The 22032-nt window shown below is 39.3% G+C and overlaps 1 protein-coding gene across 1 annotated transcript in view; it reads left to right on the forward strand.

The window, feature by feature from the left end:
• Window positions 1–22032, forward strand: part of stpg2 (sperm-tail PG-rich repeat containing 2) — a 131454-nt gene that overhangs the window by 72878 nt on the left and 36544 nt on the right. Inside the window, exon 3 of the mRNA XM_039751114.1 lies at window positions 4985–5096. Coding sequence (XP_039607048.1) covers window positions 5016–5096 — 81 coding nt within the window. The 5' untranslated portion in view covers window positions 4985–5015. The remainder of the gene's footprint in view (window positions 1–4984; window positions 5097–22032) is intronic.

A 22032-nucleotide genomic window follows, 5' to 3' on the forward strand; every position in this document is an offset into this window, starting at 1 on the left:
ATGTTTTGCCTGTTACATCCCATCCAGCTGTTTAAAGCCAGGAGAGGCTGTATGCTTCATCTGATTGTCTGAGCATAATCCAGAAATTATGATTTTTGCAGTTAGAGTTCTCTCCTTTGTGGACTGAATAAGGGGTGTGAAGTCTGTGTTTGTGAGTTTTGACTGCCAACATCGAATATCATTAAAGCAGATGTTCAGTACTATTGTCCCAACTGTCCTGTACTTGTGCTACTCTAACACGGAAGTCCAAGAGGTAGATGGGGAGATTCCTGAGCTGTTGCAGGCAGACACGTCATCACCCCGCGCTTGACAAGCTGGGAGGAATCCCTGCCCCTTTAGGTCAGACCGGACTCTCTCTGAAATGCACTTTCAGTTCCGAGAAATGCTGGCTTCTTTCATTAGGGAGCAGTGGAAAGATGACTCCCTAAAACATGCAAAAAATGCAGCAGTACTGGTCAATGGCCAACACACTTATCAGTTCATGCCACAGGGTCCTCATTTTGTGATAGAAAACAAGTTATATCATATAGCTGAGCATGAGGGGGAGGTGAGAAAGCTGTTGTTAATCCCATGAATTTACCAGTGGCAAGTGTGTGAATTAGTACATGCCCACCTCCTAGGAGGCCATTTGGGCACCGAAAAAACACTAGAGGAGATTAAGCTCAGATTTTTTTGGCCAGGAATTAATGGAGGTTTGCCATTTTTGCATCTCTTGTCCAGACTGTCAATTACGGCAAATTCCTTGAAGGGATCAAGCTCCTCTCGTTCCCCTTACCCTGATTGATGTTTCCTTTGAGAGAATCGTTGTTGACATTGTAGGACCCTTAGACCACTCAGAGGACATAAATATATATTAGTCCTTGTTGATTATGCTACTCGATATTCTGAGGCTGTTCCTCTGCACTCAGCCACGTCGAAAGCAATCGCACGGGAACTTGTAGTGGTCTTTGCGCATGTCGGCATCCCTAAAGAAATCCTTACAGATCAAGAGATGCCATTCACTTCGGAGATGTTCAGGGAAGTTGCCAAGTTACTTAAATCACTTAAAGACCGTCAAACTGACGGTCTAGTGGAGTGATTTAATGCAAATGCTTTGGAAGGTGGCCAGCGAGGACGGGAGGAACTGGGATCAGCTACTCCCCCTCGTACTCTTTACCTATCAGGAAGTCCCACAAGACTTTACAGGGTTTTTGCCTTTTGAATTATTATATGGACATTTTGAAAGAAGGATGGGAAGGAGAGGCCCTTCCGTCTACCAATATATTGGAGTATATCACGCAGTTACACAATCGATTTGGAAAAATTCGACCGGTTCTAAAAAGTCACTTGAAAAAAGCGCAAGCAGCACAGGCACATTATTATGATCGTGTTACGACTCTCTGAGAATTCCACCTGGGAGATCATGTCATGGTGTTGGTTCCCACCTCCCATTCTAAATTACTTGCCCATTGGCAAGGACCTTATGAAATTAAGGAGAGGAAAGGACTCGTCAATTATTTGGTGAAACAACCCAACCGTCGACCGAGCAAGTAGATCTATCATGTGAACTTGCTGAAGCCATGGAAGGAGAGATCCTGATCCCACCTCTGCTCAGCACAGCTCATTCTTTGCTCTCACAGTCAACCTTAATTTAGGCACTGAGTTAAGCTCCAAACAGAGACAGGAGCTTGAAACAGCTATCCTGTCCATACTGTACCTCTACCGGACACTGGCAGTATCGTGTCCTTCCATTCAGGTTAAACGGGGCACTTGCAACTTTTCAGCGTCTGGTGGATAGAGTGCTACGCCCCATAATGCATACAGTGCTGCCTATCTGGATGACATTGTCATCTATTCCAGCACATGCAAGGAACACCTATAGCAGATCACTGTGGTATTACGGACGTTAGGAAAAGCTGGGCTTCAAATTAATCCAAAGAAATGTTTCTTCAGATAGACAGAAGCTAAATATTTGGGCTGCCTGGTGGGTTGGGGTACCGTAAACTCACAGTGTTCAAAGACCGAAGCCATAATACGATAGCCCTGTCCACGAACAAAGTGGCAGGTCCAAGCCTGATAAATGTAATACTACATCAGACCAGGGGGTGGCAGAGTGTGCCGACTGTCTCTCTCAGTTTCTTGCAGACCATTCCCGGGAAATCTCACCAAGTCCCGGCACCTCTGATGATGTCACTTCCGGCTCCAGTACCTCTGATGATGTCACTTCTGGTTGCGGCATAGATGACATCATTTCCTTCCCCAGCCCTTAAAACCGCCGTCTTACATCCAAGTATTCAGTTCTGTTTTGGACTCAGTTTTGTGAACATCTCTGTTTAATTTCAAACTTTTGCAGCCAGGATATAATATACGGGTGGCTGCCTCAAACCTTTATAATGTCTGGACACTCATTCTTCTCACAGCTGATTTATACAAGACAATACAATGCAAACCTTTTATTTAAAATTTAATTGTTTAAATTTTTTGTTGGAATTAAAATAGCTAAATGTTATAATATATGATAGTATTTTTTTTAAATTAAATCGAGATCAAGTGGTCATGGTAGCTGTTTAGCAGTAGTTTAAGGAATATAACATTCTTGGTACCAGTGTATTTCACTCCCTTGAAGTTCTGATGTTCAAGATCACCTGCAATGAACCAGTTGTTTTCTGGTTTTTGTTTTCCCTTCTTGAATCCTTAAAGCCAGCAGCTTCTTTGAATTTGCAGATTTTCTCTCTTTGATATAATGTTAAAGTATGGTCATTAGTACTGGGATTTTTAATTTCCATGCTGATATTTTCTCTGATAAAACTGTAGCTGTATTTTTCATTATTGCTCAGTCTTATTTGGTGCAGCATATAATCAACCCACTCACTACTGTGGATTTAGTTTTAACTTAGTTTTATTCCATATAATTTTGATATTGAGGATACTTTAATATCTAAACTAAGTAGCATTGCCTTTTACATTCAGCTTTCAACTCTTTCCAAAATCATTAGGCAAGGCTTTTGTTCAACAGTGATAATTTCAGCTACTATTGGTATGTTTTACTCTTTTTTCTGATGCTTGCTCCAGTCTTATTTGTGGATATGGCTGACACTTCGAGGCATTCATTTAACATTTGCCTGTCTCCCTAAACTGTGTCAGTTATACACTCACCTAAAGGATTATTAGGAACACCTGTTCAATTTCTCATTAATGCAGTTATCTAGTCAACCAATTACATGGCAGTTGCTTCAATGCTTTTAGGGGTGTTGTCCTGGTCAAGACAATCTCCTGAACTCCAAACTGAATGTCAGAATGGGAAAGAAAGGTGATTTAAGCAATTTTGAGCGTGGCATGGTTGTTGGTGCCAGACGGGCCGGTCTGAGTATTTCACAATCTGCTCAGTTACTGGGATTTTCACGCACACCCATTTCTAGGGTTTACAAAGAATGGTGTGAAAAGGGAAAAACATCCAGTATACGGCAGTCCTGTGGGCGAAAATGCCTTGTTGATGCTAGAGGTCAGAGGAGAATGGGCCGACTGATTCAAGCTGATAGAAGAGCAACTTTGACTGAAATAACCACTCGTTACAACCGAGGTATGCAGCAAAGCATTTGTGAAGCCACAACAGCACAACCTTGAGGTGGATGGGCTACAACAGCAGAAGACCCCACCGGGTACCACTCATCTCCACTACAAATAGGAAAAAGAGGCTACAATTTGCATGAGCTCACCAAAATTGGACAGTTGAAGACTGGAAAAATGTTGCCTGGTCTGATGAGTCTCGATTTCTGCTGAGACATTCAAATGGTATAGTCAGAATTTGGCGTAAACAGAATGAGAACATGGATCCATCATGCCTTGTTACCTCTGTGCAGGCTGGTGGTGGTGTAATGGTGTGGGGGATGTTTTCTTGGCACACTTTAGGCCCCTTAGTGCCAATTGGGCATCGTTTAAATGACATGGCCTACCTGAGCATTGTTTCTGACCATGTCCATCCCTTCATGACCACCATATACCCATCCTCTGATGGCTACTTCCAGCAGGATAATGCACCATGTCACAAAGCTCGAATCATTTCAAATTGGTTTCTTGAACGTGACAATGAGTTCACTGTACTAAAATGGCCTCCACAGTCACCAGATCTCAACCCAATAGAGCATCTTTGGGATGTGGTGGAACGGGAGCTTCGTGCCCTGGATGTGCATCCCACAAATCTCCATCAACTGCAAGATGCTATCCTATCAATATGGGCCAACATTTCTAAAGAATGCTTTCAGCACCTTGTTGAATCAATGCCACGTAGAATTAAGGCAGTTCTGAAGGCGAAAGGGGGTCAAACACCGTATTAGTATGGTGTTCCTAATAATCCTTTAGGTGAGTGTATGTCAGTAACTGTTCAAATTAATCACCATGATCTCAACAAACAGTTCTTAATCATGTTTGTATTGATTAAGGGCACTTAAGTATACTACAGTAGAATATGAAGTCTTGTGTTTGTTATTCAATCACATTTAAATACTGTTGCTTACCATGTATCAACATTATATGTCATGAAGTGCACTTCATTCCTTATTGCATCCAGAAATGTTATCTTGGATAAAGGAGCATTGGAATCAATGGATAAAAAGATTTTCTCATCAGACTGAATGGCCAGCACAGACACAACAATAAAAACCCAGGAAGGGGCAGGAGGACAGTTGGCCGAGGTCTCCAGGACTGTGAATTTGTTTTTATTTTCTCTTTTACTGTTTTAATCTCCACTGTTGTCAACTGGCCATAGCTAATTTATTAAATTTACAGATATATTTAATTTCCATTAATTTTTAATCAGATTCTACCATGTTCTCTGTGTGATTTACCAATTCTATATTTAGATGTGTACCAGTACTCTGTTCAGTAATTAGTACAATCTATACTTTTAACTGAGATATTGCTGATATTGTTCTGAGCCTGCACTCAGTGAAGAGCGCATTAAAAAAAAAAAGTTGTTCATTGCATTTATCACTTTTTCTTTGTTTAGAAATAATAAAGTTCATTATGAAAATGTCAATATGAAACAAGAAGAAAAGTCAAAACAAGGCTCTTTTATCCCACGGCATATTGAAGCAGTTGTACTACAAGAAAAAAAAAAGGTAACATGCTTTCATCTTATGTTTAGATATTAGCAGTAATTTACTCGCATTATTTGGCTACGCTGGTAACCAAAATTCCCATTGTCTGTCTTCTTCATTGTATTTGCCTTTTGATTATTCCAAATATTAGTATCTTTTCTAGTAAGTCTCTCTCTCTTGAGGTGTGTGTAAATATTTTAGCTTGACTATAGAAAATTTCCAGTGAATAATCAGATTTAGCGTAGTGTGGTCACTGAATGATTTGTCCATTTTGCAGTTTAATGGTTGAATGTGATATATTACAGCAACCCAATTTAAAAGCATGTTTGATTTCACATATATATTGCTATTAAGAAAAATTGTAGAAAATGTATTGCCAGGAAACATATTTAGATTTCATTGGCTGGCTCAGGTTTATCATAGCCCTTTTCATAAGAAGACAATGTTTTCTTATTTTGTGAATTCATTTTAAATTATCTGTTTGTCCCAGAAGGGGAGATTTAAATAATTTCTTCTTTATAACTTCCTTATCTAGCGTCAATTGGCTAATGAGGTCAGGTGATATTATATTGCTTACACTAAATTACAGACTCCAACTGTCTTTTAAATGCAGTCTCACTTGAGTAGTCTTATCACATTGGCATGAAACATCATGGCAGATTCACAGTAATTTTAGTGTTCTCTGAAATCATCTTTCTTTGGCATTAATTAATAAATTAATCACTACCTCAGTTAGCTGTTGCAGCATCCTCTGTATATGTTCACACACTGCTCAACCCAAGGCCATAAACATTTTTTAAAACAGTCTATCTAGTCAATCATATATATATATATATATATATATATATATATATATATATATAATATTATATAAATTAATTATATAATATTATATAATAAAATATAATATATTAATTTATATAATAATATAATATAATATATATCTCTTCTGGTTCGTCCTGCTTCCACTTCAAAACTGGTGCTGTCCACATGCAGCCGACACGGCATTTCTCGATTCCTATTCATCCTCTTCCAAACCCTTCCCCACGCTTCCTGTGGCCTCCCATACACCTTGCCATTTGTGTTATACTGCAGCGGTTGTTTCCTAAGCCTTTGGTATAAAATGAACGACCATATCTTCTCTGTCGACGGGTTTTTGTACAATGTCATCTCTATTCCGGGATCTAGCAACTGCCTGTTCTTATCAATGGGTTATTTCAAACAGTTGACGAAGGCAATGCACTCTCACTACGACATAGGGCAGTAGATTTTGTTGCATCACATTAGGACAGATTTGGAGACATTACAACTATGAGTGCCAGAAATGGAATAAGAAGTTCACTACATAGGATTGTATGACTACAACAACAACAAAACTCATTAACAAGTCTTGCGACATCTGCAAAGCAACGTTTCCAAACCAACGTAGTCTCAGCAGACATACACACAATCCTCTTCCCGTTACCACAGGTGGTACTTCACTTCATTCCTGTCTTCCCGTCCAAGAGTACAACATTGGGACTCCAGACCAGCAGTGCAAACTCTGTCATGCACTATACTGGCCTGCTGAACGTAATACATCCAACAAGTACTCGAGGTGCTGCCACGACAGTAAAGTAGCTTTACCACCTTTGCGGGAGCCACCTGTGTCTTTACAAGAGCTTCTTACACAGCAAACATCAGAAGGTAAAAATTATCGTGAACACATTCGAGAATACAACTCTTCTCTAGCGTTTGCTTCCATGGGTGCACAGATAACTCAACCTCCTGGCCACGGACCATAGTGTTTTACAATACACAGGTAAATTTATCACCAAATCTCTCCACTATACGCTAATACTTCTGCCTCTCCAGGATATGGACAGTTGTATGGTTCTGATACAGCACAATCTACTGAAGTACGCTTACAAAATACAGCAAGCTCTGCATGCAGAGAAAATGTACTTCTCCAGCTAGATTCCATGCTCAGAACCATCAGCCCCTTCACTAAATTATACAAACACATGCATGACGTCGCTCAGTCCAATCCAACAGCATCTGTACAAATGGTTTTCAGGGAAAACCCTGGGCATGATTTATGACAATACAAGGCCCCGACATGTCACACCAATGTTGCAGTGATTTTTGTCGGAGAAGATGGCGAACCCCCTGCCGAAAGGGACATTTCAATCTATCCCAGAGGCAACTCCTGTAAACAGATTTCCACTCTCAATATGAATTGTGATCCTATGGTTTACCCACTTTTATTTCCTTACGGAGACATTGGCTGGCACAAAGATTTACAACATGTTCCCGATAACAAAAAATGCCAACCGAATCAGGCTTACTCAATGACAATTTTATGTGTACAGATTATCAATGAGGAATACATTTAGTATTTTGCACTTCAGCAGCAAACTATTCCAACAGTATGTCGTAGGTGCGCATGTTAAAACAGAGGGCACGAGTCTCAACTATCTCAGATTACATCAACAAGATCTGAGCGTGGAACAATACAAAAGACTATCAAATGCACTGCAAACAAAGGCTGAAAATAACATACGTTTGGGCAAAATGATCATATTACTGTCCACATTTCCAGGAAGTCCAAGATACATGTTACAAAACTATTGCTCTATGTGGCTTTTTCTAGGGTTAGATCTTTCAACTCATTATCTGTCGTCTCCAGCAAAACACCTAATCACAACTGCGTCTTTCAAGAAGTATTTCTGAATTAATTTCTCACCGTTTTCTGTTTCTATTCTTACACCACTGTATGCTACGGTGGGCGTTAGCTAGTTTATCAGTTTATTAAGTCATTACTTTAGAGTCTCTAAAAAGATGTTGGGGTATTTCATTTCAACTATATATATATATATATATATATATATATATATATATATATATATATATATATATATATATATATATATATATATATATATATATATATATATATATATACACACATACACACACACACACACAGGTGGTGACCCGGCTGGGACACTCAGGAGGAGGGCTTGCACCTTCCACAGACCATCTTGGGCCACCACCCTGGTTCCATTGGATGCCACAGGTAGAGGGCTTGGAAGCCCAACCCTGTAGGAGCCGTGGTCACCGCCAGGGGCACTCCAATGCCTTGGGAGCCCTGGAGGAAGAGGAGCAGGAACGTTTAGAGGACTTCCGGCTACACAGTTGGTGCTTCCGCCACATGGGGGTGTGTCAGTGGAGGCTCCTTAGGAAGTACCTGGAGCCCATCTGGGCGTGCATAAAAGGGGCCGCCTCCCTCCAGTTGAGGGCAAGAGTCGGGTGGAAGTGGACGGAGCTCGAAGGAGAGGAGTGGAGGCGGTCAGAGGACTTGGGCACTGGGTTGTGCACTTGTATTACAGTGTTGTAAATAAACGTGTGTGTGGTGAAAGAACATGTCTGCCTGTCTGTGTCCGGGCTGTACCCCACAATACACATACATATATACATACAATTTGTTTTTGTGAACATTGATATTTTTGTATATTTGTACATACAGTACATTAAACTTCCACATATGGTGTAATGGAGAACCTAGTGAAAACCAGATTGCACTCAAGAAGTGTTGCTCAAATCAAGTTCCTAGAGTGGGGTAGAAAGCAGCCAACAGTACTGAAAGCATGTCTTGTTTATATGCGTAAGGTACCCTAGAAAAGTAATTATAGGTACCTCCTACCTGAAAAGAAAAATGGTATACTGGGTGAAGAATGAAAAACGTCTTTAAGGTGCTAGAGGGTTGGTGTCCCAGTACTTGAGAACGACACTTTCATTGTCTAATGTGGTTCCCAAAAGGGCTAGAACTTGGCTTTGTACAGTGTGGAGGGTAGGGTGAGGGCTATCAATGTTTTTCTTTAAGATTGGGAATAGCAGGAGTCTTTTAAGGGCAACAGGGGGATCAGGGTGGTTGGGAAATAAAAGAGCTGATAAAAAGATTTCTACTCTGCAGTCTCTTGGACAGCAGTGAAGTTGCCCCAGACCATGAAGGTTGTTTTAAAGTGAAAAATTTGGAACAGACCTTCAGTTAGTGGGATGCCACAGTGTAGAGATATAGTTATGGAGAGAGTTGGCAGATGAAAGGAGATTTGATGTAAAGGTTTCTTCAACTATATTGAATAATGCCTGTCATCTAATAGACTTTGAGGACCAATGAGTCAGAGCAAAAAACAGACACAGAATTGTAATGTTCAAATTTCAAAAAGTATATCTATACTAATAAAAGGTAAAGCCCTCACTGACTCACTCACTCACTACTAATTCTCCAACTTCCTGTGTAGGTAGAAGGCTGAAATTTGGCAGGCTTATTCCTTACAGCTTACTTACAAAGCAGGTTTCATTTCGAAATTCTACGCATAACGGTCAACAACGTCCGCCATGTTGAACTTTCTTATTCATGGCCCCATCTTCACAAAATTTGGTAGGCGGCTTCCCTGCGCTAACCGAAACCAATGTACGTACTTATTTCGGTGGTATGACGCCACTGTCAGCCGCCATATTGAACTTTCCAACGTCACTAATTCTCTAAATTCCCGTGTAGGTAGAAGGCTGAAATTTGGTACTTATTTCGGTGGTATGATGCCACTGTCGGCCGCCATATTAAACTTTTCAACAGTCTTTGTTGATGGGCCCATCTTCAAGAAATTTGGTACGCGGGTTCCCAATGCTAACTGAATCCTACTTACGTACATATATATATATGTCCATAGCCTGCAGCTCAGTCACCGTGTGAGGCGGCGTTGGGTCCCCCATCCCAACGCCTCCCACGTTGTTGGCTGCCTGCCTATATAAGGCCGTCCGTCGCTCCAGTCTCTTCATTCCCTTCCTTTCTTCGCCACGGGATTCTCTCCCTGCTGATAACTACAGCCTTTTTATTTAATCCACGGCTTCTCCGCTGTTTTATTGTTCATTTATTACAATTATAGTTATTGTGTAGGTATTTTAGACTTTACATTGTTCAGGTACCTATTTCTTTTATCATTCCAACCGTACCCACATTAATATGTCTATCGAGGTGATCACCATCGATCAAAGAACTGTCACTTACTGAGTGGTTTCTATGCCCGGAGATGGCACCTATCTTTTCCATTCTCTGTGTTACATATTGCACGGCCATATCAGGCTCACTCTTGATATCTGGAGAAACATTGTGTCTTATGTATTGAATGACTGGGACAGGTTCAAGGTGTGGACTGAAGACGGTACAGGAGATAATTATACTACACAGGAGCACTAGAAGAGTGAAATGCTTAAGCCCTTCACCTATGGTTCTGCATGTGAGTTGATGGCTGCCGCTGAATTGTTCGGTTGATGCTTTCAAGTGTACCGAAATGGCCAAATATTTTACACCTTTGGACAACCGCCAATGCCTCTTAAACATCTTAGATTCATAGGTGACGATTTCAGTAGTGGACACTTTGATGTTTATGAATGTTTAAACTCTCAAAAGCTGGATGTGAAGTTATTGATGAAACTGGTTGTATACTTACAATGCTTGACAGATGCCGAATGTCACTTCAACACAAGTCCTACAAATACTGTCGTAATTGAAACAAACCATGAAACTCAAACCGATTATGACAGCAGCAATCCAAGCTGAGAGATTTTAAACAAGATTACTGTTCACATGGCCAACTGTACGTTGCATGCTTAAGAGTAAGCTCGGCGCATAGCTTGGTCATATTACAACCGGAGGGCCGAACTCACAATGTGGTATACAAAGAGATCCTTAACAAATAATTATTGGTATATTTTCCCTCACTGCAGTGGGTTGGCACCCTGCTCAGGATTGGTTCCTACCTTGTGCCCTGTGTTGGCTGGGATTGGCTCCAGCAGATCCCCGTGACCCTGTATTCGGATTCAGCGGATTAGAGAATGGATGGATGGATATTTTCCCTCAGTTTAAAAAGGTTTCATTTTCTTCTTAATAAAACTTTTAAGGCAGTACTTCGCCGCTGCGAAGCGCGGGTATTTTGCTAGATTATAATTGTCATTTCAAAGAAAAATCTTGTAAATATTTCCAAGGACATCAGTATTGAAATGATTCCAAAACCAGGGGTCAGAAAATATTTAAAGGAAATGAATATAATCAAATGCTGTTTTATAATCTTCTGCACAATTCTTCAAAATGAAAATACTCTATTTCCATAAATAATTCAAATCATTTGTTTATTTTTTGCCTCTTCAAAAAAGTAAAATCAATGTTTGTCACTGAGTCTTTAATCAGCCTTATTTTGAATAATTATTTATGTTTTAATTGATCAAACTGCTAATAATTTTTGACTGCCTACAAGCCCCTTTTTATATCAAGACTTGCACTTTTCCGGAAACATTGCACATCCCTTTTTAAACCAAGCATGCATCACCTGATCCAGCAACTTCATTATGCTCAACTGTAAGCATATGTTAAAGAGTATTGTTGCAGACTGGAGCACAGTGGGTGGAATAGATGGGCAGGGTAAGTGTCAATCATTTTTGACTTCATCCAATCAGAGTAGGTTTTTGCTTTAAATCACTTTTTAATTTAGTAAATTCCCAGGGTTACTGGCTTGCTATTTTCTACTTCAAACGAAGACCAGAGTAAAACCATCACTTTGTTGTTTAATTAAGCAAAATCACACTAGACTGAGACCTATAATATGAGAAACTTCAATTGCAGCATGCCAGTGTCAGTAGCTATGGTATAGCACTCCGTCAAGTGTATTACAATTATACAGCAGTTTTATCACCATGATTTACAGTATAATTAGTAACTGAAAAATTATGATACAAAAAGGTTTGAAAGGCACTGTTTAATGTAGCCAAGCAGCATGAAGGAAATTAAGATTCCAATAAACCTATAAATTCAGAAATATGTCTGCCAAATTTAAATGAATTCAGTTAGACTTGGGTGTATTTAATTAAGTGAGTCAAATTAATCAAAATATTGGACAGCTGTTATTTACTTCATAGTCCAAATTAAATTTAAAAGGCACACTAATGAAGGCCTATAAACTTAACACAATTTTAAACATTGAATAAATTGCCAAACCAAAATCTCCATTGCTAGAATATATAAGTATGAAAAAATTAGTTTACTGTTCTGGTACTGTTTATGTAATATTCCTAATATACAGCATTTGTTCTTTCAGTGTGATCAGCTATGGTGTGTAAAATGGTCTACACAGAAGCATGTCCATTCTCCATATTGTAACAATTGTGTTGAGTTTGTTGCCAGTTGATCTTAAATCCAGTTTCCAGATGTACAGAGATTACAGATTAGATTATTGACACAGTCAAGCACATATACCAGGGAATGGACAAAATCAATAAAGCCGACAATAGAAATTATGGGCTGAAAGCATACATTTGCTTTCTTTACACAAACATTGCTGGACATAAGAAATATGGTTATCTTAGTGCTAATAGTCATAGACCTATGAGTTCTTAATTATTCAGTATTTTGACACTATTCTGTGAAGTATCCGTCTTTCCCACTGAGTGAGGTTCAGTTTGACATCTCTGTTCCTCTCTGTTGATGCAGATATGTTGTCCTGATTTTTCATATATATTGTGGCAGATGGCAGGGGCCCTTGCCTAGTTGGCACACCTCCATGCTGGGAGGACCGGGGGAGCAAGTGTGCCCAGAGCGTTACCTCCCCCGGAGCACTAGATGACAGCCCCTGTGGGTTACAGCAGTGCTTATGACTCCTGCAGGGCTCCATAGAAGTTAGAGTTTGGTGCAGCCCTGTTGGGATTTGTGGGCACCGCCAGGGGGTGCTGCAGCAGGTGCTGAGCTCTCATGGGCAGTTCTTCTGCCACACCCATAAGTGCTGCCGAAAATAGGTCATCAAGCACCTGGAGACTTCTGGAGTGCCTTATAAAAGGACCAGCAACTGCTACTCCGGGAGACAGTGTCAGGAGGTTGAGGATGAAACTTGCCTAGATATGGTGAATGAACTTGGTTACTCTATTTGACCCCCAAAAATGCCTACTCCTCCACCCCGATATTTTAATGAATTGGAATATATTAATTGGCAAAATCAAAGCATGACACAAATGAATAATATAATAGCTACCATGAGAGTTCCTTCGCCTGTTACCACTCCCATTGACTTTGACCAACTTAACTGCCTTTTAGAAACCATGCAACCAGTAGCTACCTCCGATGAAATGCTGACATTAAATAATTTGTTAGAAAGGGTTGACCGAAATTGTGAATGCTCAAGTGGGTCATGGCTTAACAAACACCATGGGTTCTGCAAATGCTCACCGTTTTGGTACAACCACCCAAAACGCTGTCTCCTTTCAGAGTATGGTTATACCAGTCTCAGCCATCCCCTTGGTTACATCCATTTCAGTTATACCTTTGTACCCTCTACTTCTGTCTCAATCACGGCAACCTCTGCTCCAGTCACTTTATCTTCATTTACTGTCTTCTCAGCCCCCTCTGCTTCAGTCCCTGTAGCTAACACTTTTCTTTCATTATCCCGATCTGTAGCTAACCCTTCTGGTCCCCCTGCCGTATCTAACCCTTCTGGTCCCTCTGCTGTATCTAACGCTTCAGTCCCTGTAACTAACACCTCTGTTTCAGTATCCCCATCTGTAGCTAACCCTTCTGGTCCCTCTGCTGTATCTAACACTTCAGTCCATGTAGCTAACCCCCTCTGGTCCCTCTGCTTCAGTATATCCATCTGTAGCTAGCCCCTCTGCTTCAGTCTTGCCCCTTGTTTCAGTACCCCCATCAGTCCTCTCTTCTGTAGCTAAGCCCTCTGTTTCAGTCACTGTTTCCTCAGCCCCTGTTGCACAGCCATTTGTAGTTGCCCCTTCAACCTCCTCAGTCGTGCCAGTTATGTCCGGTGGTTCTGCTGTGTCTAAACCTTCAACCTCCTCGGCTTCAGGCGTAACCACTAAGGCCGGTCCCTCTGCTGACAATCAGAGCATTTTTCATCAGATCGTCAGACCGGCATTTAATAATACAGAAATAAGACACCCCTTAAATGTTGCTGATGCATATGAACTAGAGTCTTACGATGAGGTATTTAACAGCATTCATGAGACGCTGCAAAGAATTCTGGATAGTTTTTTGGGTACTTTAAATCCACAAGATGTTGTTCAATTAGAAGCGCGTGCTGATTCCTTACCTATTGGTGTTTTTATACAGATGTCTGGAGCTAATATTAATGTAGACGGGTTGCTTCAACAGATAGAGAATCTTCTTCAGAGTCATGTGAGTGTATTAGCACGAGTCTCTGATGCTTTTTATACAGATTGTTCGTTCACCTAGCGGGGGCTCTAACGGCGCTTGCAAGGCATCCACTCTTCTGAAATAGAAAGAAAATGAGGCATTTAATTATTTCTTATAATTATGGGAATCAGCTCTGTTTTGTCTTTTGTCTGCTTAACCTAAAGGAAGACCGGTACAGATGAAATCCGCAGTTATGCATGCGTGAAGCGTACAACCTTCAGAGCAGGGCTGGATTATCTGAGCATGAAAAAGTGTCCTTTGCAGACATTCATAAATTTGAAAACTTGCTGGATGTTAAAATTGTTGTCTGGTACAGATGCCCAAGAAATAATTTTTTTTTTTTAATTTGAAAGCTCCTGTGGTAGAAACCCTAAAACATATTTTATGTTTTTGCATGACAGCCATTACTACAGCATTTTGAATTTAAAGGGTTTTCTGGGTGTGAAATACCACTCAAACCTTAGCCATCGCTGTGAAGGCCACTGCAACGTCTGTTTCTCCCCCAATTGCAGACCGGTCCCTGAAGATCTTATCAAGTATGTTGATTGCAACCATTACTGCTAGTCCCAATTTTGTTTTATTTTGCATACGATTCCTAAATTTAATGATAAGACCAATGACATGGAAGCAGCCTGCGACAATGCAAAAATGTGTCATTCCTCTGTGTTACAAAACTTGAATGCCACCTTAAAACCCCATAAATGTCGTCCCAAGGAATGCCGTGTTTGTAAAGCAAAAATTGAAAATGATGCAGAAAACCATCAATGCTTTATAGAAACCTTGAGCTCTGGGGATCAGTGTGAGAAATATGTGTTTTATGATTTTGAACGTTGGCAAGAAATGGGTGTGCACATTCTGAATTATACATACGTAAGTCCTTGTGGGGGAAATCCTGGTTCTGGGCGGGTGAAGATTGTGTACACCAGTTCTTTGTCAGATACCGTCGTCCCAAGTATCAAGGCTATACGTTCATAGTTCACAATTAATGAAGTATTTAATTGAAAATGGAGTGAACCCTCGTGTTACCATTCAAGGAAATAAGTTGATGTGTTTCACAGATCACAGATGATGATTATCAATTATGTTTTATAGATTCTTTGAATTTTTTAACAATGAAATTGAGTGTCATGCCTAAAACCATGGGCTTTAAATCTGAAAAAGGGTATTTCCCCCATTTCTTCAATAAGGCTGAAAACCAGGATTATATCTGACCCTACCCTGAGCCTGAATGCTACAACGTCCAGAGTATGATGACAAAAGAAAAAGATTTTTTTTTACCTGGTATGAGAGTGTCAAACATGGTGTTTTTAATTTTAAAGAGGAGATGGCTTTTTATTGTAAATATGACGTTGAAATTCTTAGAACCGCATGCATCAAATTTAGAGACGAGGTAATCAAAATTGGCAGTATTGACCCTTTTCAGTGCATGACCCTAGCCTCGCTATGTATGGCCATGTACCGTCAAAACTGTATGCCTCCAAAATCTATCATTATAACTCCTTCTGACCATTACATTAATAGTCATAAAAACTATTTGAACGTCTCTATTCAATGGTTATTGTATCTCTGTGAAACAGAAAAGTTGAACATTCGGCACCCTCTAAACCTTGGTGAAGTAAAGAACGGTTCTTTTTTTCTTGCTGGCATGCCAGAGTTAAAGGTATTCCAACTGCCTTTGAATTTTCTGGCTGCTTTTATCGTGGCTGTCCAGAATGTTATGATTTAAACAGTAACCATCCTTTAACCGACATGTCTTGTAGGGTTATGTACCAAAAGTTTCAGACAAAATTGAATCTAGATGTGTGCGTGATCTGGGAGCATGATTGGGAAACAATGAATAAAGATGACCTCAGGCTACAAACTTTCTTAAAACATTGAGATTTCCCTCAACATATATATCCGAGGAACCCGTTGTTCGGCGACCATACCAACGCCATAAAATTGTACCACAAGGCCATGGACACTGAGCATATTCACTATTATGATTTCACTAATTTGTACCCATTTGTGAATAAAACAAAAATGTACCTGAGCGGTCATCATACCATCATTTATCAGCAGTTTGGTGATCTCGTTCACCCTCTGTCGCATCTGTGCAAAAACAGAATCTCAGACTATGGACTGTCGTCACACAGAGGATGAGAGAGCTTTAACCAGGACATGGTGTAATGTGTAAATAGCGAAGGCCATTGACAAAGGTTATAAAGTTTCAAAAGTACACAAGATTTGGCATTACCCTGAACGTACTTCTGAACTATTCTCGGCTTTATCAAGCTTCATCTAAAATGGAGGCAGGAGGCATCGGGTTATCCTACATGATGTACGGATGAGGCTTCCCGAGACAGTTATATTTTAGATTATTATCAGAAGGAAGGTGTACAAATCGACCACAATAACATCGCCTTAAATTCTGCTAAGAGACAGATTTCAAAGTTGTTTTTAAATTCTCTTTGGGGTAAATTTGGGCAGAAGCCTCTCCATCTCATTACTAGGTTAGTCAAGGATGGTGAGGAATTCTTGCAATATATTTTCTCCAAACAGTATAATGTTTCTTATTTTGAATTTATCGGCAATGCTCAAATACAGTGGAAGTACGTGATGAAAAGTACACCCTACCTGGTAGCATTTTGTTTTTGCTGCTTTCACTACTGCCTATGCCCGGTTAGAGTTGTATGATTTACTGGACTGTCTAGGAGAAAGGGTGTTGTACCCTTGTACCTGGTGATTATATTACAGAATTTGCATCAGGTAGTCCAAAGATGTACGGGTATAAAACAGCACAAGGCAAAACATGTATAAAGGTAAAAGGCATTACCATTAACCACGAAACTGGTAAAATTGTAAACCTTGAAACACTAACCAGTCTAGTCCAGAATTTTGTGACGTATAATGAAGCTCCTTCTCAAGAGTTACTGGTTCATGGTAATCAGATCCGTAGAAATGAAAAACGCTTCACTTTAGAAAACAGACCACTCAGGAAGAAATTCAGAGTGGTGTATAACAAGAGGGTTCTCCTAAAAGATTACACCACAAGGCCTTATGGATACTAAAAGAGATTTTGATACATGCCTTCAACACCCCTTCACTAAAATTATCTCAGTTTCGTCTTGTTCCGGTAAATCCTATTATGTAAATAATTACTGGAACTTTCGAATCACGTTGTGTTTCAACCTTTTCAAAATATAATTTGGTTGTATAGTTGCTGGGCGAAAATGTACGACGAGTTATTAGCTAAATTTCAGCAGTTAAAATTTATTGAGAGTATCCCAAAGTCTTTATGCAATGATGAACTTCTCCCTGCTGTGAAAATAAATTTGGTCATTATAGATGATCTGATGGAATCGTCTAGTGAAAGTCAGGAAATAGAAAAAGCTTTCACAAAATATACTCATCACCAGAATCTATCTATCATTTACTTGGTTGAAAATGTATTCTTTCAAGGAAGGAAAAGCCGAATTATTAATTTTAATGCCAATTATATTTCTCTTTTTAAAAACCCCAGGGACAAATTGCAGATTACTACCTTTGCCTGCCAAATGTATCATGTTAAGTTGTTTTTGGAAGCTTTTGAAGATGCTACAAAATTACCATATGGCTATCTCTTAGTGGATCTGAAGGCACAGACCGCCGATGAACTGCTATTAAGAACAGGTCTGTTTTCACATGATTGGCTGCTTGTGTACACCAAGGTTATTATAGTTAACGAAAACTAAAATCAAAACTGAAACTAAACAAAACTATTAAAGTAGCTGAAAACACTAACTGAAATAAAATAATAATTTACTAAAATATTTTTAGTTTTAATTTCTGAAGGAATATTCTTGCCGTTAGTCTTTAACTCTGGTAAGTTTTAACAGTAAAACAGAAAGTTATCCACCACGAGCCGCCCGCATATATTCATCCAGTGAACGGCGGCTGATGACGGAGGGCGGCTGTTCACACAGCATTTGCGTTTACAGAGCAAGCTGAGTGGGGGTACGTAAAGCGTGTGAAATAGAAAGCGATTTGCGTGCCGCCTTTATTTGTGCTTGTTGTATATCAAGATGTAATTCAAATGGGTGAAATAAGAATGTGCTGGTCAACAAAACGTTTACCATATGGAGAGAAAAATCACGAGTGAGTAACGTTTCAGTTTATAATGTTTCAGTTTATTTCTCAGGTGTCTGCTTTTTGTTGACAGCAATTCACCTGCCACTTCACACAGAAGAAATTGTTTTTACTTTCTCAAATACGAAGTATAGAGAAAGTATAGTAATCATGAAAAAATTCAACCTCGATATTTTGATGAATCTTGACGTTATACACTAACCATTGTCCAACAATACAGTTTTTTGGAATTGTGTGTGCGTCTGTGTGTGTGTAAACACGATAACTCAAAAAAGCAAGTAGATAGATGCGGCATGTGGTTGTTACACCACAATTGTAGATCTCTATTAACTTTTGGGCCAAATGCATCACCCGGAAGTGATACTTTACCTGAACACATACTCGATTTTTTTTATTTATACAGCTGCAGAGTCTGATTTATTCAATTTTATTTTTATAATAATTGTTCAATATATTATTAATTTGATTTGCTGTTGATGGTTTCTTAATGTACATTTAGGGTGTTTCATTTTTTCCAAAGATGTGATTTTCATATGACTTTGCTTACGCCCCGAGTCTCAGTGATGTAAAAGATATATATGCCAAATTTCAAGAAGATTGGATAAAATTTAGGGGTTGCACACAATGATCACTTTTATTACAGTGTACCTAGGAGGTTGGTCTAAAAACGACTTCAGTTTCAGGATCCCAGGGGCTCTGCATCAAGCAAAGTGGATGGCAAAGGCAATATATGCACTTAAAATTGTCCTTTTCACTAAACAGTTGAATATTCGTCAACGAAAATTGAAAGGAATGAAATGGGTTGGACATTTTGGCACGAGGCAATTGTAAGTCGATGGGCTCCAAAGAATGATTTGGATATACTACAGCTTCTGAGCACTTATCCAGATGCAGACGTCAAAAAAAGTGCCCTCACAGTTGCTAGGAGACACCTTTGGTATCTGTCAGAAACAAACGTATGATTGGCTTTTTTGGATGAACATATGACTAAAAATTTTGAAACCAAACCTGCAAAGAAAATGGGAATGAAACGATTAGAGGGTAAAAACCTAGTTTTTGAAGGAAAAGACCTGAACCATTTTGTTACTAATAAAACAAATACGTTCTTTGAATTGTTTGGGATCCGCGACGTGACAGAATGCTGCAGTGATTCTCTAAGAAGCCATGTGAATGCACTTAAGGTGGTCAATGATACCGCAGAAAGAGGAATTGCTCTGATAAAAAAGTTTAACGAATCGGTAAGGGACGAACAACAAAAACAATTCTTGTTGAGAGTAGTCAAGCATCACAGAAAAGTTCTCACCAAGCGAACAAAAGAAGGGATTGCATCGTTCAAAGTTGATTAATATAACACATGTTTTGCATACTACCTATTAATTTTAGTGTCTAGTTTTAATATTATTTTAAGTTTGTGATTTCTAGTTTTCCCAATGAAAGTAATTAACATTGAAAAATCGTATTTTTTGCCTACTGATCAAAACTGATCAAGTGTGCAACCTTTAAATATTATCCAATCTTCCTGAAATTTGACATATATATCTTTTATATCACTGAGACTCAGGGCATAAGCAAAGCCTGCAAACACTTTACATTTTATTTTTTGCCTTAGAAAATTAAACACCCTAATGTACATAATATAAAAATATAATCATTGACTTGCGGTTTACTCCTCAAATATCCATCCCCATTTCTGAGTATACAAGAAAGTCGAGAGGAGACCACTCCCGGTTTTTGAAAATAAAACTGCACTGATCGAGAGACTGACTAGGTCATCATCCAAGATCAGCATATTTTTGCTGACCAATCACTTTTGCTTTAAAAACATCAGTTAACAACAAAGCAATACAAACAATGGTAGAGAGTCTGACAAGTGATGAAAAACTAAACATACTAATGGGTTTTTGTATTTATTCCACATTTATTCATTTCTTTTTTAGTTCATATTCACAACTCAAAATACCTGATATTGTGAAAATAATCCACTAGCAGAATTATATTTTAAAATATTTGTCTCCCTTTTTTCAATAAATTTCTCTCTCTCTCAAAATAGTTAAAATATCATATTCTCTTTTTCTTAACATCAGCATTATCATACATATTGCATACCAGGGACGGTGAATATTCACTACGAACATGGCTGGCACACTGTTATTTTTCTCCAGTAGTTTATCACACACCGATTGGTCGGAATGTGTTCACCGTCTATATACAGAGCCAGGAACTCTACATCATTATGTTTGAAATTGAATGGATTCCTTATATATGAACCTGAAAAAGCCTCATTATCCACCATGCCAATCACCACATACTTTGGTAGTTAACCCAGAAATCGGTTTATCTTGATTGCATACTCAGATACCCGCAGGCATACTGAATACTTTCTTTATTCACCCTTTCCACAGGGTATTTAGCATTGGCTGATGTAAGGGCATGAGTGTGCCCTAATTTCACGGTTTTTACTTTTTTTATAAACAGGGTGGCTGACATTATGTTTACTTTGTAACGTTCGGCATCACCAGACATTAACACTAGAATTACCAGAGCCTACAAAAAGACTCGTAGATCCGTCCCACCTTAAATCGCTTCACACCTCTCCATCATTGCCTTTTGTCCTGTAAATGTGCCGATAAGCAGCAAGCAGCCTTCATCTCAGAATTCAACTTTGTTCCAAACCTATTTAATCTTCACGTCTATACCATTCAATATTAGTTTTTCCTGGGAAAAGAGATCGGTATGTATATGTCCCAGAAGTTCTCCTGCTACCGGCCGTATAAGTGCTTCTTTTATTGAAACAGATGTTTTCACCATCAGAATCTGTCTCTTCCAATTTGTTAAGTGCATCTTTGTAAAAAAGGCCTGTAGCAAACTGAGAATGAAGTATCTCCTGGCTGTAATTTAGCAGCTCTGTAAGGATAACAATTTGAACTTTGCGATATTAGGCGGTCCCCCAGGGTAACATCAACTTGTGAAAACAAACTGGCTATAGGTTAGTTGACAAAGCTGACCTTTACACCGACAGCTATGTTAGTCCCGTCTGTGCTCACCATTTTGCCACTTAGGTGTCTTATTCAAGTCAAGGTAATTTTCCCTGTTTCCAGTTATGTGAAATTCTAGCGGCGCTACTTCAGAGAGGGCTGAGAGAGTTGGGACTTCAACGTATATACTTTTATTTACACTCGTTTGAGTGAAAAGCACCATAAACAGGTCCAGTTCAGATTTGACACACTCTTCAGACACTCTGTGTACGAAAGTCATCTTCTCTTGAAAAATGTCTCTCTTCTTCTTTTTTGCTTGCTTTAGTCTTGTTCTTCTTCTGATGATGTTTAGAAAATGCTGTAAAAATAGTGCGTCTTGCCTTTTTAACTGGCGGGACCTCACCCCACCCCGGTGGTCTCTTGCGTTTTGTCTTTCTCATTACCATTGTGGACGAAGGTTCAAACAAATAGCAGGCAGACACCAATTCTAATAAGCAGAATCTTTTATTTCTGACTTCTTGGTGAGCAGAGCGTCTTTTCCTTACAGAGAGAAAATGCAAGGGAGGCCCCCGACAAGGGGGGTTCAGCTATATTTATAACAAAATCATCAAAGAGAATGGTTAGAAAAATATAGAGCAGTTCCATC

The sequence above is a fragment of the Polypterus senegalus genome, chromosome 4 (genome assembly GCF_016835505.1).
Source record: "Polypterus senegalus isolate Bchr_013 chromosome 4, ASM1683550v1, whole genome shotgun sequence".
NCBI lineage: Eukaryota > Metazoa > Chordata > Cladistia > Polypteriformes > Polypteridae > Polypterus > Polypterus senegalus.